Source organism: Gymnodraco acuticeps, unplaced genomic scaffold, assembly GCF_902827175.1.
Source record: "Gymnodraco acuticeps unplaced genomic scaffold, fGymAcu1.1, whole genome shotgun sequence".
Taxonomy (NCBI): domain Eukaryota; kingdom Metazoa; phylum Chordata; class Actinopteri; order Perciformes; family Bathydraconidae; genus Gymnodraco; species Gymnodraco acuticeps.
Window position 1 is genome coordinate 479,839 of NW_022990172.1, and position 19,184 is coordinate 499,022.

A 19,184-nucleotide genomic window follows, 5' to 3' on the forward strand; every position below is an offset into this window, starting at 1 on the left:
TGTCAAAGTAAAAACAATTGTATCTGGATGAGGCTGAATCTCTTATGATATTTGCAATAACAAACCTGAATGTATTATCCTTATGATAATTACAATGAATACTAATACCCCTGTACAGTATGTTGCACAGATCATTTTCACAGAACATCATTATATAGACGAAATGTACATTAATAAAGTAAAAAAGTTCAAAATGTACCCATTGAGATAAAACAAGACACACAATGTCAATAAAGACATATTAGGATAGAATATTCAAAGTATCAGAATAACTATTCGTCCCACAGAGGGGACATGTACAGTGTTACAGAAAGTAAAGAGCCGTAGCTTAATATTAATTAATATATATTAAAGGTAGAAGTAGAAGTTACACAATTTACAAAATACACATCCAAGTATTTATTGTATATAAAGGAAATATATGGTTTTATAGCTTTATACATTCCCCATAAATAACAATATAAACATAATTTATAAACAACATGCTGTTGAACGCAGCCTAGTTGGTGTACTACCACTTCACCCCTACGTCATTTCCTTTTGAAACCATCTCCGAGAGTTTTGTCCAAGATGGCGTCAACGCAGTTAACGGATGAGGAGCTTTTCTCCGAATTAAAGCACTTTGGATTCACTCCAGGACCGGTTACCGAAAACACTCGGCCGGTGTATCTGAAGAAATTGAAGAAGCTTCGCGACGAGCAACAGCAGCGGGGCTCCAGAGCCGGTAAAACTCGTAGCACCGGGGCCATTCACAGCCCCAGCGGCGGAGGCAACACGGCGGGACCCAGGCCAGCCAGCCATGACGTCACGCACCTGAGCTCCAGCAGGAGACCGGGCAGGAAGTCCTCCGTCCTGGGCTTCAGCTCCGACGAGTCTGACGCTGAAACTCCAGTCAATAGAAAAGGCCGACAGGCAGACAGGAGCCCCGGGTTCCCACAACATCCGAAGATAAGGCCGACAACACCGAGTGTAGCTAACAAGAGTCAGTATGGCGCTACGCTAAATAGCACAAATTCTTCCCCGGGTCCGGGCAGACAGAGGGGAGTCTCGCTGGGCTGGGGGGTCCGGGCCAGATCAAGCCCTGAGGCGGAAGGGAAGGATTACGACGAATCGGGGGACGAGGATGATTATGAGGGGGAAATAGAGAAAAACTCTCGCTCTTTAAATGGTTGTGGGGCGTCTCACTTAAACACTAGCAAGCTAGCTGGGGATTACTCAGACTCGGACGAGGAGGAGGTCCGGGGCCCTGGTGTCGGAGACCTGCAGCAGGAAAGGTTGGTGCCTAACGTGAGACGGAGTCACCCCAAAGCCGAGTTTGCTTTCCACGTAGTGGGCCGAGGGTCCCAGACGGGAGGGGCAGCCAGACAGGTTAACCCGCCTGAGGGTTTAAATATGGTCGGGAACCGGAGGGAGGAGGGGGAGGGAGGCAAAGGGAAGAGAAGGGATTCAGACACGCCGGGAGGCTTGAGGAGCCACACAGTTTCTCCCAGGAAGACCATATACGTGTCCCTCGCAGAGAACCATGGAGGAGAGGCCGGTAAAAACAACCACGTTGACGGGGAGGACGGAGCTTACAGAAGCAGTCGGTTCGCCATTGGATTGAGACCGCGCTTCTCCAACTACAGCAGTCTGTCCCAGACCTACAGGAGCAACCACTCCAACCACACTGCCCCCAACCACTCATACAGCCAGGCGGTGCTGAAGCAGAAGCTGTCTGTCCCGGAGGATGAGCTGCTCCAGCAGTTTAAGAGAGAGGAGGTCGCCTCCTCTGGAAGCTTTAGTGCTCACTACCTGTCCATGTTCCTGCTCACAGCAGCCTGCCTCTTCTTTCTGCTGCTGGGCCTCATGTACCTCAGGATGAGGGGCTCTGGGTCCTCGGAGGTGGATGAAGTCAGTAAGTATCTGACAAGATGAGCAATTTAAGCTTTTCCATTGTTTTTCCCCTGAGCATAAAGTATGTATGTAAACGGAGCAGCTAAATACACAGTACACAGCCATGTATTCAAGTTTAGTGGCACTTACAACAATGATCACATTGTATATCTGAAGAAATGCTAAATAAAACAGATGCATAATTGTCATAAACCTACTTTCAAGTCTAGTAGCATGCATATAAACTAGTTTCAGCACAGACAGGACAGAAATGTTTTCTGCTCCCACAGCTTGTTCCTAGAAAAGACCCCAGCCTCCAACATGATCACCTTTGACCTTACTCCCAGGTCTTGACTCGTGTAACCAGTGACAGTATTTTACTAGCAAACTTGAGGCAAACATAGATCAGTGCACAATCCTGGTTTGAATCTATTCTGCCCGCAGATGCAATCCCTCACTAGATTTGCTTCATAATTGTCAGAGCGAGATATCTGACAGGAACATTATCCATAACTCTTTAAGAAATGTTTGTCCAACTCTGTCCCCAAACTCACTGTAGACGGTGGTGTTTCTGTTGTGTTTGTAATCAAGCGGTGTACTATTTGACCATTTAAGTACCCACACTCACACCATCCTCCTTGATCTATGGATGAATAGAAATGTCTAGACTTTCCTGCACTTAAACAACTTAAAGAGTGAGTGCCCAGGAAGCCTGACAGTGTTAAGTGTTGACCAAATCTCCAATTCAACAAGTATACAAGGACTCTTAAACACACTAAGTGCAGACTTCCAGGGTGTCAGCTTAGTGTGCAAACTTCATCAGACTCTGTTCGGATAATTACCCATAATGCCAATCAATATCCACAATGAATAGAAACCAAATAAAATGTTAACCAATGCTCCCATGGCTTACAAGCCTTTCTGCCAGTTTCCTCACAATATTCCTTTGTTTTAGTCCAAATACAAACCGAACACTTTTAATGTATTAATCATTTGGTTCTATTTGCAGGATATAAACAAACATATTATCATATATCATGTTTTCTTTAATATTGGGTAGGAACATCATGTATAGATAGATACTAGTGGTTCATTTGACATTTCAACAAAGTGCGCTTAAAAATAAATATAAAAAATGTTTTAGCTTTAATAAAAGTTCCCTCTTCCACATACAGTATGATTCAGCAGTGAATGAATGGTGATGAGTGATTATGATCAGGGACTCTGTGTGGAGGTGCGAGAGGGGGGCGGAGGTCGAGGATCTCATTATTTGACCTTAAGGGATACACGCTGTGGCCCTAAAGCAACTGCTCCATTATCTGTATCAAAAGCACACATTGATGCAACCAAATGTCACAATAAAAATAGAAAGTACTACAAATAAACAAAAATTCATTTACATCTTAAATTATTAATATATATACACAAAAAAAGGTTTACAAATATCCAACCTTCGAATAGCTTTTTTAAATCAACACTGCTCTGCACACATGCTAAAGAACATTTGTGTGGAAATCTCAATTCATTTGTAGCGCTGCGTGAGCATGGCCTAAAGTATGTGAGTAAATCTCACTGCAAACTATTTAATCATCACCAAATGCTGTGTTATTATGACCGATCATAACTCAGCTTTATGCAGACATACATTTAGCATGGTGTACAGGACCGGTTTTTGGCATAGCGACATAGGCGGTCGCCTAGGGCGCCAGATCTGGGGGGCGCTGCGCTGGCAGCTCTGGGAGGAAAAAAAACATTTTTGACTGTTTGCGCTCATTCTAATTTTCAGCCTTGATGTAACAGCATTCATAATTAAGTAAATGTAACACCCTTTTCACCCCGGTTACACTTTTCATTTGCCCTGTACGATGGGCGCTGTAAGTGATGAAAGTGGTGGGTGTTGGCTTATCAGGCACTCACTGCCAAAGTGGGCGTGGGATCGAGCGAGAGAGATACCTGCAATATGTAAAGAAATATTTCCAAGGCACTCCTTTCTAATTATTGGCATAAACAGGTTTGAAATCATTGAAATGTACTAGAGGACAGTAAACCTCGTCTGGGGCAGCAAATTGGTTAGAACCGGCCCTGATGGTGTAGGAAACGGGCTCCGTGTTACAAGACGGGTCGGGGGTTTGGCGGGACCGCTACAGACTCTGCACACACACACACACACACACCGCTGCAGACTCTGCACACACACGTCACACACACCGCTACAGACTCTGCGCACACACACACCGTGGCAGACTCTGCACACACACCGCTGCAGACTCTGCGCACACACACACACACACACACCGCTGCAGACTCTGCACGAAGGAGCCGCGGTGCTGCAGCTCCTGATTGGAGCAGAGACACTAAGCGGAAAAACGATATCCTGTCACAGAGATCTGCTATTTTAAAGTAAAGTCAACACATATCGACCCTAAATAAAGTCTATATGAAGAACGAGAGATGTTTTAACATACGACTTAAACAAATGACAAATGAGCGAGGGTGATGACGTCAGAGCATCGTCCTATGTGCCGGGGCTGAGCCCAATTGAACCCCTGATTAGGATCAATGCAGTGCGGTAACACTGCTCCAAGGGCTGTCCTGGTGTGGTGAGCTTTCATGTACAGACACTGACTCACATGCTAAGTGATGTCTGAACTACACTCACATTCCACAGTCTCCAAACGTGTCGTCTTATTGTAAATCACCAAGTTTTTCTGTCTACTTGTGCCTTTTGAAATGTGCGCTGTGTTGGCTTTAAAGTGTGATTGTAGTGACCACGCTAACGTTTCCTTCTTCCTCTCTTTTATTGCAGTTAAGAGCCACCCTTTTGGCAGCGAGTTTGACGAGTTGTATGTAAGTATATTCTCGTGACACCCCCTGTTCTGTCAGGCAAAGTTTGCGATCAACATATCGAGAACAGGAAGTGTAATGTCAACCGTAATCCTGGAGGTAGAAAGAAAGTTCTCCTATGTTAAGTATCACCTTCAGCTTGCTTTTAGTGGAGCAACACTCATAACACAGTGCAGCCCCCTGCCGCATTTGCAAGTGAACATTTTAGTGTGCAATTTTTGAAAGTTATTTGGGTGTGTTGTGTAGTTTGGCAAAGTGCATTAAGTCAATAAGTTCCATGCCTATTATAATTGGCAAAGAGCTGTGTAGGAAGCAATCAGGTAGCGACCTTTAGACGTCACTGAGCATCACTTTGACCATTTGTAATGACACGTTGCCAGCAGCAGGTTGTTGTAGCTGTCACTCACTGATGTTCATCTTGCAGTCACTTGATCTCAGGCCACAAATATATCTGTTGCCTTGTTGAGGGGCTTTCTGCAGCCACTGCCTATACCCATCCAAACCTATATCAACACTGTACAGCCTCGAGTTGTCTGTTTCTATAGTTCAGACTATAGTGTTCTCTGGCTTATAGCATCACATCATTCCAGTGCAACTTTCATTCATACACAATTCAAACTGTGATTTGTGTTTTATTGTTTGCAGAACAAGACGGAGAAGGACCTGATCCTCAAGCTGCTGCTCAACCTGCATGACCACCTGGCCCAAGTCGCTGGTAGCTACTAACTCTCTGCACTTCACTGTGTGGCCGCTGACTGACTGAAAATAGAGCTGTGTGAAGGACATTAAAGAACCTTTTATACTCTATATAATGTACACAAGGAAATACGATACATTGTCAAATGAGCAAGAGAGTTCATCAATCGGACTAAGCTGGGGATAGCAGCTTTAACATTACACAATTAAATTATCCCGGGAACTGCTAGGCCATACAGCCTGGTTCTAAAAAGTATTTATGGCTACATGTTGTTCACTGACACTGTTTGATATATATTGCAGTGTGCGAAAAAGTACACGTCCCACCGTCCGGGACGTGTTATTTACAATATCGGACAAGTAGATCTTTCAATTGACTTGTCCGGCGGACAAGTGACGTTTTTCGGCCTGATTTATTGATACATTCAGTTTACAAAAGGCAGAACTCATTCGCAAATTGTACGTGTCCGCCATTGTTCGTTTAGAAGTGTTAGTTTCGGTTCTGCTTGTCGATTCCTAACGGCCCGTCCACACTACAGCGTCGACAGCTTCAATCTGCCCATTCACTTTGAATGGGGTGACGTCACGTTGCCTCGCTTTTTCGCCGAACTGAATTGTGGGTAGCATAGCGGTCCGTCTCCGGCGTCAGAAGTTGAACAATGTTCAACTTCTGACGCCGGAGACGATTTAGTGGTCTGTAAATCATTGGATAATTGTTTTTAAACTAAATAAACGACCCAGTATGAACACTTGTATAGCCCTTATTAAAAACATTCGTTCCTCAAGTTGTAATAATGTGCTAATAACGTTATTCTGAGAGTTATTTCCCTCTGCATTATGAACGCGCATCTAGCCCACGGGACCGCGCCGCCCGGCACGTTCATGTTATGTGTCCCGACCAATCAGAGCACACTGTGCTCACAGGGAGGGTGGGGCTGGAGCTATTGGAGCTACAACGAGCCGTTAAAGGCAGAGAGTGAAATTCAGTGAATACACGTAGTTTACAGAGATGCTGTATGAGGAACCAATGTGAGTTGCGTTTATCTTTACCCATGGATGCACAATAAGAACGGATCCATATCGTCTTACTGCCATCCCACGGAGCTGTAATAATGGATATATTGCACATGTTTGCTGTAATTCATTATCATACTACATGGGCTGTATGATTAAATCTTGTACCGTAAATGTTGTATTAAATAGAGTTAATATTACTTATTATTATAAGTGTATATAAATATATATATATACAGTGCAATCATTCTTTCATGCTAAATGAAGCTCTGTTGGATATCACTAGATCCTGTTACAGCGTAATATAAGTACATAACGATTGTTTTACATTAGCATAATGACTAGCTAACTGCCGCCTCGTCAATATCAAATCCATCATAATAACAAATCATTACCATGCTGTCATGAACGCACGGTGCTGTTACGAGTACGCAAATTGATGTGCTTGATGTGAACGAGCATTTTGGTTAAAGTTGCGCATGCTCTATGAGTGCACATACGGGTACTTCTCAGGCATGCTGGGTAATCTGTGACGTTTCACTCTCTCAAAAGTTGGGCCATTTTATCATCATGCGCTAATGAGCAGCTCTCATAGGAATAAATTAGGCCCCGCCTCCCACGCTGTATCCAGTTCTTATTATACATCCATGGTTTTAGCTCCTGTGTTGTTAATATTGACCGCCATTTCCTTTATGAAGTAAAGCAGCCTCCCTGTCTGTGTCCTCGCGCTGTCCTCACATCCCCGGACCCCCAGACTCGGAGGAGCACAGGGATGTCAGTATTGTTTATGAAGCAGGGTATAGAAAGTACATTATTGAAATGAAAATACTATTTATTTACTTTTTCAAACAGTGAGCAGCTGCAGCATGTGTATTGCAGGACATGTGTAAGCGTGCAAGCGTCTTTGAGTTGTAGAAAAGCGCTAGGCCTATAGGCTATAAATCTAATGTATTATTATTATTATTAGGCCCATGTGTTGGACATGTGTGGTTGGACTGTGTCTCACAGGCAGGTTGCAGTGTAACATCAGAGGAGACTGGGCCAATTGTACATTCTCAAACTGCACCACTAACTAAACAATGCAGAGATTATTTTAATATAATTTTATTCAATAACTGTAAGAAATTCAACAGTATGAAGTGATTTGTAAATAGGAATACAGATTTGACTTAATGTTTTCATAAATATATTTTTCTCCCAGTTTGACTTATTTTGACCCTCTCAAAGAACCGGAATCGAAAAGCAGAACCGGAATCGTTAAAATCCAAACGATACCCAACCCCATGTGTGATGCAGTACAATCTTACCGCTCACTTACGTTAGCGGTGTCGTAAAAACCGTGGGAAAATGTAAAATACGATGGCGAAGAAGAAGATTCCAGTGGCCCCAATTTTTGTCCATTCTGGACAAGTGAAAAATGTATTCGGACAAGTAAATTGCCAAACTCACTTGTCCATGGACAAGTACTCTCTAAAAACTTTTTCTCACACTGTATTGTGATTGCAGGTCAGTATGACTGTGGAGACCAGCAGCATCTAAACAGGAGTCTGTCCATGGCAGAGGCATCTACGTATCTACGGGTACGTTCAAACACATCTGAAACGGCTGTCTAACTATCAGACATTTCCCACTACACAGGTTTGGGCTTCATGATGGCCTTGGAAGTCTTGAAGTGTGCATATCTGGGAGCTTGTATTTAGAGGGTTGCTTTAAAGCACTACAGTAGAGTGTATTTTACGTCTGTTTTCTTTTGATTGAGATGTTTGAGAGGTGCTGAATTACAGTGGAGAGAAAAGGAGGCGCAGTTTAAAAAAAGCATTACTTTTCGCTCCAGATGATGGATCTTTCCCCATAGGGAGATTTATTTTCACTCCACAAAAATCGCAATTGTATACACAACCCATTTAATACACACAGTCTTGCCAATACGTTTGTCCAGTGTTTCTGCAACTTGCGCTACCAGGTGTGCAATGAGGTACAGCATTCACTATGAAGCAAGCTAATGTGTTTTCTCTCAGCGAATGCAGAGCTTATAAGGAATCAAAGAGAGCATGGAGCATTAAGAGACTGACTTAAGGGCCACACATGTGGAAACACATCTGTCCTGTTCCTCTTATCAGTGTGGTGTGTTGTGTTCAGTCTCAGAATCAGGACTTCGATGGCTTCATTGAGACCTCTCTGGAGTGGATCATCAGGACAGGCCAGGATGTTGGGATCAGGTAACACCAGATATCCATACTCACGCTGATCACAGGCCTTAAATGGGACATATACTCACTCTGCGTGTGTGTGTGTGTGTGTGTGTGTGTAGGCTGACAGGGCAGGTCGCTGACGAGCCTCTGACTGATGTCTCCGAGATCTCTCGGTTGGAGTCCTCGCATCCCAAGATGCCGTTCACGTGCCGCTTCCGCAGAGCCTTCTTCACCGTCATCAGCAGAGTCTCCCTCATTGCAGTTGGTGAGTCTTGCCACAGGTCATTAACAACAGCAAGCCTGAGTTGTGCATTGTAGATCACAGATAAATAGATTATGTTGATAAGTTACACCTGATACAGTCGTCCTGCCACTGTCACTAAAGATGACTGACTCACTCAAAGACAGTTGAAAGAACCAGATTGTGCTTTGCAAAAAGGCCTTTGTCTTATATATGAATTTGTTGCTGCTCATAAAAGTTAGCATATCCCAAAATCTAGACAATTTATATATTTAAAATAACTTATGAATATATATTTCAATTGTTCTACACTGAGAAACATATAAGTATATAATATGAAATCTATGTTGTATGTGTTTATTAGCAAACAGTCTGATTTTTTATTTTCCTCGACACAATTTCAATACTTTTATCATTTATTATGGTCTGCTGACTTTCATAACGTTTTATCTTTGTTTTTTTCAAAGATTTTAAGGAAATCAAATATGTAAAGATACGCCAAGAAATGACACAAGTAAAAGTACCAATGTAGGCACTGTGACTTTTTTATCTTACATGTTCAAAGCGGTTCAAATTGGCATCTAATAAGATTTCTAAAACATCAAAGACAGAACCAGGGAATGGACCAAAAGCTGCTCAACTGTTTGTTTTAATTATAAACTCATCCATTTACCAAACCCTGTGTCCTAATCAGGACCACATGGTCGAGTTATGAATGATTTACAGTGTCTTTTTGATGTTAACAAAGCTGTGGGTTGTAACGGTATACTGCTATTATCAGAGACCAATCTTAGATCTCACTGTAATGGCAGAACCAGTGGAAACAAGCAGCAAGTGTTATCAGCCTTTCAGTTGCTCTGTCTTTAACCTGTGGATCCTGTGTGTGTGTGCAGTGGTGGGCTGTGTGTGGAGCGTGGTCTGCTACATGAAGTTTCGCTGGAGGAGAGAGGAGGAGGACACCCGGCAGATGTATGACATGGTGGAGAGGATCATCGGTAAGGAGCAGCACACACTCGGCACACTGACTACAGCAAGAATTAACCCACAGATTAGGAAAAAGATGATGATTTGAATAAACATGAACTACGTCTACACAAAGACATGAAATGATATACTCTGTTTGTTTATTAAAATGTTATCTATTTATGCGATGTCCCGGTGATTTCTCATGCTTTTATCCTTCTTCCATATGATGTTGTGTAGATGTGTTGCGAAGCCACAGTGAGGCTTGCCAAGAGAACCAAGACCTGCAGCCGTACCTGCCCATCCCCCACGTCAGAGACTCCCTGGTTCAGCCTCAGGACCGGTCAGTAACAAAACACTGCCACAGCTTGATGTTCTGCGTCTAAAGAAAACTGTCAACTAACCGCACCTATAGACTAGGGCTGCACGATTTGGGGAAATAATCGAATTGCGATTTTTCTGACAGATATTGCGATTCGATTTGCGATATTTGTTTTTAAGCGACCCAACAAAAGTTTATTGTAAAATGTGGCGATATCTCCGGCTAGGAAGGTCGCATCAACATGCTCCTGTCTCTAGCACCCCGCAAGCCCGAGCTAAGAGTGAAAGACAGGGTTCGTACGGGTGCTTGAAATCCTTGAAAATGCTTGAAATTTGACGTGGTGTTTTCAAGGTTGGGAAAGTGCTTGAATTTTGGGAATGGTGCTTGAAATTGAGATAAAGTGCTTGAAAATGTAAATGCTTTTACAATAAATTGCTGTCTGACTGAATAGTTAGCTTTTTAGATTAAAAGAAAAGAATTGCTTCGCTTCTACATAAAACAGCTCCGCTGCGGCCTTCCCGCGCCATGCGCGCGACCTGCAAGTGTTTGTGTTACCTGGGCATTCTGATGAGAGCGATAGATGACTGTGTGCCAGGAGGTTGCAGTTTCAACGAGCGTTGGCTAGCAGACGACAAATACAAGCCATGGCTAAGACGAGGGTCAAGCCCACGAGTAGCCTCCTGCAAAGTTTGCAAAAATAACGATGCGAGAGTCTGCGCTGACGAGCCACATGAAAGGTACGCCGTAGAAGAGCATTTTAGATTAGGCTAACGTTGCATGTTATGTTTGTTTAAGCTAACGTTAGCGAGCTGAATAGCAAACTCGATTGAGGGATAATATTAATTGCAGGGGACAATCATTTCAGAGGAGCGTACCTATGTTATGTGCGTTACAGTCGCCATCGTGTGGTGTTCAGAGGATGAAGCTCTCACGGCATTTCGTGTTATAGTCACGAAATATAATCTATTGATTCGACACAGGGCGATTTTGAAAGCAATGTATTTCTACTGGTAGTATGTTTCGTGCCTAAACCAAATGTGACTTGCTCTATCGAAATCAGTCACATTGACCCGAAGACACATTTTCGTTTGTATTACTGGTCTGGGGGAAGCTCGCGAGTGTGTTTGTGTATTTTTGAGTTTGTGTACCGGGGAAACACTCACATGAAACACCGGCTGTTGTTATGCCTGCTGTGACGTTAAGTTACTCAGTTCTCCGCTTGTAATTATGCTGAAGCTTCAAAGTTGTATTTATCATCTGAATTTGCCGAAACAAGTTTAATATTCTGAAAGCCAATACTTTGTTTATTTGAAAACAGATGAAAACAAACTGTCTTTTATATAAAATTGAAGTATTATACAAGTAAAACTACATGTTGCTTTAATCCCATGTAATTGTAGAATGAACACAGTCTTCCTTTGAAGATGTATAAGTCAGGTGTCTTGAGTAGTCAAAATTACCTACAAATCATTGTACACATTTGTAAATATTATTTTCCACTTGTTACCATTGTGAGGCTATTTTTATGCAGCTCTGCGTGATTTTGTGGCTACAATTCAGACTAATACACTACCAGAGGTGGAATAAGTACTCAGATCTTGTACTTGAGTAAAAGTACAAGTACTCAGATGTTGTACTTAAGTAAAAGTACAAGTACTCAGATGTTGTAGTGAAATTATAAGTACTCAGATGTTGTACTTGAGTAAAAGTAGAAGTACTCAGATGTTGTACTTGAGTAAAAGTAGAAGTACTCAGATGTTGTACTTGAGTAAAAGTAGAAGTACTCAGATGTTGTACTTGAGTAAAAGTAGAAGTACTCAGATGTTGTACTTGAGTAAAAGTAGAAGTACTCAGATGTTGTACTTGAGTAAAAGTAGAAGTACTCAGATGTTGTACTTGAGTAAAAGTAGAAGTACTCAGATCTTGTACTTGAGTAAAAGTAGAAGTACTCAGATGTTGTAATTGAGTAAAAGTAGAAGTACTCAGATGTTGTACTTGAGTAAAAGTAGAAGTACTCTGATCTTGTACTTGAGTAAAAGTAGAAGTACTCAGATGTTGTACTTGAGTAAAAGTAGAACTACTCAGATGTTGTACTTGAGTAAAAGTAGAAGTACTCAGATGTTGTACTTGAGTAAAAGTAGAAGTACTCAGATCTTGTACTTGAGTAAAAGTAGAAGTACTCAGATGTTGTAATTGAGTAAAAGTAGAAGTACTCAGATGTTGTAATTGAGTAAAAGTAGAAGTACTCAGATGTTGTACTTGAGTAAAAGTAGAAGTACTCAGATCTTGTACTTGAGTAAAAGTAGAAGTACTCAGATGTTGTAATTGAGTAAAAGTAGAAGTACTCAGATGTTGTACTTAAGTAAAAGTACAAGTACTCAGATGTTGTAGTGAAATTATAAGTACTCAGATGTTGTACTTGAGTAAAAGTAGAAGTACTCAGATGTTGTACTTGAGTAAAAGTAGAAGTACTCAGATGTTGTACTTGAGTAAAAGTAGAAGTACTCAGATGTTGTACTTGAGTAAAAGTAGAAGTACTCAGATGTTGTACTTGAGTAAAAGTAGAAGTACTCAGATGTTGTACTTGAGTAAAAGTAGAAGTACTCAGATCTTGTACTTGAGTAAAAGTAGAAGTACTCAGATGTTGTAATTGAGTAAAAGTAGAAGTACTCAGATGTTGTAATTGAGTAAAAGTAGAAGTACTCAGATGTTGTACTTGAGTAAAAGTAGAAGTACTCAGATGTTGTACTTGAGTAAAAGTAGAACTACTCAGATGTTGTACTTGAGTAAAAGTAGAAGTACTCAGATGTTGTACTTGAGTAAAAGTAGAAGTACTCAGATCTTGTACTTGAGTAAAAGTAGAAGTACTCAGATGTTGTAATTGAGTAAAAGTAGAAGTACTCAGATGTTGTAATTGAGTAAAAGTAGAAGTACTCAGATGTTGTACTTGAGTAAAAGTAGAAGTACTCAGATCTTGTACTTGAGTAAAAGTAGAAGTACTCAGATGTTGTAATTGAGTAAAAGTAGAAGTACTCAGATGTTGTACTTGAGTAAAAGTAGAAGTACTCAGATGTTGTACTTGAGTAAAAGTAGAAGTACTCAGATGTTGTAATTGAGTAAAAGTAGAAGTACTCAGATGTTGTACTTGAGTAAAAGTAGAAGTACTCAGATGTTGTACTTGAGTAAAAGTAGAAGTACTCAGATATTGTACTTGAGTAAAAGTAGAAGTACTCAGATATTGTACTTGAGTAAAAGTAGAAGTACTCAGATGTTGTACTTGAGTAAAAGTAGAAGTACTCAGATGTTGTACTTGAGTAAAAGTAGAAGTACTCAGATCTGGTACTTGAGTAAAAGTAGAAGTACTCAGATCTGGTACTTGAGTAAAAGTAGAAGTACTCAGATCTGGTACTTGAGTAAAAGTAGAAGTACTCAGATCTGGTACTTGAGTAAAAGTAGAAGTACTCAGATCTGGTACTTGAATAAAAGTAGAAGTACTCAGATCTGGTACTTGAGTAAAAGTAGAAGTACTCAGATCTGGTACTTGAGTAAAAGTAGAAGTACTCAGATCTGGTACTTGAGTAAAAGTAGAAGTACTCAGATCTGGTACTTGAATAAAAGTAGAAGTACTCAGATCTGGTACTTGAGTAAAAGTAGAAGTACTCAGATCTGGTACTTGAGTAATAGTAGAAGTAGCTGAATGTAGCAATACTCTGTTACAGTAAAAGTCATGCATTCAAAATGTTCCTCAAGTAAAAGTAGAAAAGTATTATCATTAAAATATACTTAAAGTAGCGACAGTAAAAGTAGTGTTTGTGCAGATTGGTCCATTTCAGAATAATATATATGATATGTTTTATAATGATTGATCATTAAAGTGTTCTCAAAGCTGGTAACGGTGCAGCTAGTTTGAAGGACTTTGTATACTTTTGATTTACTCCAGGTGGAACTAAAGTCTGATTTAACACTTGATTATATTTCACATCATTCATGCAGATCTGTAAAGTAACTGAAGGTATTAAATACATGTGGTGGAGCAAAAGTACACCATTTACCTCTGACTTATGTTTACTGCCAACCTAAAAGTACCTCAACAATAGTAATCAATGATGTATTGAAAAGTTATTTGGCTGATTGTTTTATATTGACAGGTTATATGGGAGGCCCAGTCTACAGATCACTCATTTTGAAATATTAAACTTAGTTTTCTTTTCTTTACATTTTCATCCTTGTGTAGAATGCTATCAGGAAACACACATTTGGTTGTTTATAGCATAAAGAACATCTGATTTAATGTGAGGTAGGGAAATAATCCTTTGAGTATGTGTATATAAATATGTAATTTACAACAGCTGTAAGATGCTTGAAAAGCTGGAAAATGCACCTTGAAAATGCTTGAAAAGTGCTTGAATTTGACTTTGGAAAAGGTGTAAGAACCCTGGAAAGAAATAAACTTACATGAAACGTCCGTTGGGCTGCTTTAAAGTCAAGCTTCAGTTTAAGATTCACCCTGTAATAGAAACATGTGATGGAGCATTACTAACCTGACTTCTAGGAGAGCTCCATTGGAAGCCATTTGGAAAAGTATTTCAAAAATACTTGGCAGGTGATTGGATCAATCTGTCTATCACCTTCTATCATGGGCCACTTCTGATTGGTTAACAATGACTGGTACATGTGGAGCACAGCACTTCTGATTGGTGTGGATGACTGACACACAAGAATAAAAAAAAAATAAAGAAAAAGTTTATTTTTTAAATCGCAGGCTTTGCGATTTGATAATCGCATAATTTCATTTAAAATCGATTAATCGTTCAGCCCTACCATAGATAAATTACGTCAGGTGAAGAAGGTGTTTAAATATCCCTAATATTTTACAGAAAGAAAATGAAGAAGATTTGGGAGCGGGCTGAGAAGTTCCTCGCAGCCAATGAGTCCAGGATTCGGAAAGAGACTCAGAGGATCGGGGGAGCTGACTTCCTGGTCTGGAGGTGGATCCAGCCGTCTCTCAGTTGTGACAAGACGTCCTCCATGAACTCTAAAGTCTGGCAGGGAAAAGGTTAAACACTTTTTCTTTAAGCGTTACTGAGCATTTGAAACCATCATCATCCTGGTAGAAAATGTCTTCTAAACAACCTTCTTCTGAGGGCATGCTCTTTATGGAAACTCGCATTATCTCCTTGTTGCACACGGTGACTCGACTGATGCAGCTGTGTGTTCTGATACACTAATCAAAGACTTTGTCTCTCCTCTTCAGCTTTCCCTCTGGACCGGAGAAATTCCCCCCCCAACAGCCTGACTCCATGTCTGAAGATCAGAAACATGTTTGACCCGATCATGTGAGTACCTGACTCTGCTGCTTGTTTGACCTGCTGAAGAGCTACCAAACTTCTCCCCGAGTTAACTTCCTGTTTGTAACCTCTTGGTGTTTTCAGGGAGGTTGGGGAGAACTGGGATCTAGCCATCCACGAGGCCATCCTGGAGAAGTGCAACGACAACGACGGTATCGTCCACATCGCTGTTGACAAGAACTCCCGAGAGGTAAGCGCTGTCCTACGAAGTGATGTCACACCTCTGACCTGTCGGCTGCAGTGATGTCACACCGTGCTTCTTGCTCTCTCCCCAGGGCTGTGTCTATGTCAAGTGTCTTTCTGCAGAGCACTCGGGGAGAGCCTTTAAGGCACTTCACGGCTCCTGGTTTGATGGTAAGTCCGGTCGTGTGTCATTTCCACTGGTTCGGCCTGATTAGACTTCATTCTGTTACCAGGTCCTTTTCTCAGATGATGCGCCACTTAAAACTGCTGCATCATCTTAACATGACAGGCAATCTGTCCTGTGTTTTGTTTTCATGAATCCCCCTTGAACATCAGTGGTCTGCATTGTTTTAACTCTACCCGCTAGGAGCAGCTCAGCTTCCTATGAGCCTCTATTTATCAAGCACTACTGATGATAAAAGCATCTCCAAATGATCCTGATTCATTCACCATTCAGGTGCTCCTCCTCAGTCACCATTTCCATCAGTTAGCAGCTAACAGTACTTGCTGTATGTTTAATGGAGGATGAGAAATGAGTTATCATTTTAGCATTATCGGTTCCCCTGTCTCAAAGCTAACAGTTTTTCAAATGTGTTTTTGGTTAGATGCCTGAAATAATGTTGGTGAGATTTTCACCTTTTGTTCTACGACACATTAAAAAACGTCAGATTAAATGCAATCACGCTTTTAGTTTAGCTGTGGTGACGCGCAGACATGCAACAGTAACGTATATTATTTAAAGCCTATTTTTAGCGCTTAACTTCTGGCAATTGCATTCATGCTTTAGAAAACCATAGTGTTGTTAATGTGTGGGGAATATCCTGCTGAACAAAAAGGTGTAAGTATCATTATCTTGTGTTTGCCGCAGAGCAATTTCCTGCAATATTACAAAATCCAATGATAGAATCCCATTGGCTTTATGTAGAAGTCGCCTTTGCGATGCCAACTTCTGGGTCAGCCTACAAAAATATTATAGCCAGTGATAGACTCTTGCTTTTGGTTCAACAGGTAAGCTGGTGACTGTGAAGTATCTGCGTTTGGACCGATACCACCAGCGCTTCCCGCAGGCCCAGGGCAGCAGCACGCCTCTGAAGGCCTCCAGCCCCCCCCTGAGCACCACAGGCACCATGAACACTGTGCCGCACCTGCAGCACCGCGGCGCTGGCAACTCTTCAGGCTTCTCATGAGAACAGCTTTTTATTTAACCGATCTCCTCTGTGCCCTCCCAGCATGACAGCACCAGTCTGCTGCTACTCCTTCACTGCTTTTTTAAAACGGGGAAGACTCCAGTCTGTTGTCTCGGGAGAGCTTTTTCTTTTTTTTTCATCATGGGATCGCAAGAGAAGTTGTTAAGCAGTGTTTGTTTTTCAATAATCTTTGTATTAAAATGTCATGGATTTTACTAAGGAAGCAAAGTTCTTCTGGGATATTTAAGATGTGTGCAGAGACTCCAACCCTCCCTCCTTCTCTTCCACAGTCTAACTGACGCCATGATGGAGTTCATTTGGAAATGGCTGCATGTATGTAAGCTTTCAATTACAGCACAGTGTGGGTGTTGTTTTCTCGATGATGTTCCCTGTTATTATTCTGATTATTATTATTATTATTATTTAGTCAAGCGAGAAAGGCATGGACAGACTTGCAGAGGGTGTGCTGTAAATACATGTGAATGCTGGTGCAAGCTTTATTACATCCTCTGTATTAAAAGCAAACCATAAGCTCAAATTTCTCTTGCTGCTCACATCTGTATCCAGAGGCTGCAGCAGCACCCAAAGCAGAGCAGGGGTAACCGTGGCGATGCTGACTCAGCCTCTGTTGTATTCCATGTATGGCCTTTTTCTCTTCCCTTTTGTCTTTGATTTTGTTTAAGCATCTAACTTTTGACAGAATCAGGGAGTTTTAACAGTCACCTGAAGCTTTCTTTTCCAGATATAATCCAATATATCCCCAAATTATTATTGTTTTTTTAATTATGTTTATTATTTACCTCTTTCCAAGTCGGGTCATTTTCACTGTTGGTGTGTCCCCTCATATTTCCAAACCTGTTCTAAGCAAGTGCTGTCATCTCTGCGTGTGTGTGTGTGAGAGTGTGTGAGCGACAGACCAGACTAGCACAGGATTTTTCATGTCCAGTTTACAATCTGCTCTTCAAGTGAGACGGATGTTTTTTTGTTCATGATAGAACCTGATGCTGTCACTTCTTCTTTGATCAAATCAGCCTATTGTTATGACGCTACCACTCTTATCATAAGGAGTACTGTGAGGATGTCGACACCTTTAACTCCCAAATATTCCAACCCCCTTGTAAGGAGACTGTACTGAATTACGGATTCCTGCTTGTGTGTTCTTACAGCACCCGTATATTCAGAAAAGTTGACAGACATATTTTTTTTTAAATGCAGTGTATTGAAAGTTGGATTCAGTGTTTGCAGTGTGAACTTGTACAAATGCACATTTCAAATGTTCAAAAACAACCCAACTGTGCCTTAAATTTGTGCTTTAAAAAGAAGACTGGCACTGCAGAATGTACTGGATTTAAGAAATGATTTAACTGTTTAAAGGGTGAGTAAGGCCTGCCATAGATGTAGTTTTGGTAGAGTTTGACATCTTCAGATTTTGGTATTTTGTAGCAGTTTACTTTGATATTAAACCAAATGCTTCTCTCTATTTATTATTATGATTTAGTTTAAATCAGCTGAGGTGATGTACTATTTTAATGTCACTAGACCAGTTACACACGTGTCATAACTTTTCTTTCATCGAGGGTCGACCTTACATCCACTTCCAAACAATTGTCAGGATGTGTAAAATGACAAAATAAAGTGAACACTTTCCGAAATAAGCCAGTCAATAGTGCATCACTGTAATCTATTTTTGTACGTCTCAGCCCACACTGACTGTAACGAGGCTGAATGTAAATGTTGGTTACACGTGATGACACTTCTCCAGCCTTGTGCGTCACCTTTAAATGCATCTTAAATGAAAGCATTATTTTCCTCTGTATTTTATGTAAACACTGTACATTGATATAATTGCAACATGTACTATTATATGCAGCTTTATTTCCATTACATTGTATGTTTGGGGTATCCCTAACCTGCTAGCCAGAGGGGAGGGGGTGTTCAATACTACGGACATTTAAGAAGACACAGACGTTTTAATGTAATATGTCAATTGTACAAACAGGTCAAATTAAAGGTTTATTAGGAGTTTTTAAATTGTGCTTGTTGTGCTGGTTTTATGTGCACACGTGGGGCAGGAACATTCTAGAAACAGTCTGTACTTTAGCGTTTACTCCTCTATGACAAGGCTGTTTTAAGTTTTTAATATACATAATATCTCAAGTTTTAAACAATAATGTCAAATTCCAAAATACCTCTCTCAGTTACAGGTGTCTAGTTTTTTTATACCCAAAACACCTAATTGGTTTGGCTCTGTGTGATATGTTTTTGTATTAAACTCCAACCAACTCTCCTATATATAGTCTATAGGCCTTCAAGCATGTCTGC

At 41.0% G+C, this 19,184-nt stretch overlaps 1 protein-coding gene across 1 annotated transcript; it reads left to right on the top strand.

Moving 5' to 3' along the window:
- The first annotated feature begins 523 nt into the window (after positions 1-523).
- Positions 524-18,893, top strand: lemd3 (LEM domain containing 3). The gene is made up of 13 exons (XM_034217708.1): positions 524-1,894; positions 4,679-4,719; positions 5,362-5,431; positions 7,933-8,006; positions 8,566-8,645; positions 8,738-8,883; positions 9,753-9,854; positions 10,063-10,165; positions 15,022-15,200; positions 15,399-15,480; positions 15,577-15,682; positions 15,768-15,846; positions 16,684-18,893. The coding sequence occupies exons 1-13, from the start codon at positions 571-573 to the stop codon at positions 16,860-16,862; spliced, it is 2,565 nt and encodes an 854-aa protein (XP_034073599.1). The 5' UTR covers positions 524-570; the 3' UTR covers positions 16,863-18,893.
- Positions 18,894-19,184: the final 291 nt, after the last annotated feature.

Coding starts and splice junctions, on each gene's coding strand:
- lemd3 (XM_034217708.1), top strand. CDS start 571: ATGGCGTCAACGCAGTTAACGGATGAGGAGCTTTTCTCCGAATTAAAG. Junction 5,432..7,932: donor CCACCTGGCCCAAGTCGCTG/GTAGCTACTAAC, acceptor TTGTGATTGCAG/GTCAGTATGACTGTGGAGAC. Junction 9,855..10,062: donor CATGGTGGAGAGGATCATCG/GTAAGGAGCAGC, acceptor GATGTTGTGTAG/ATGTGTTGCGAAGCCACAGT.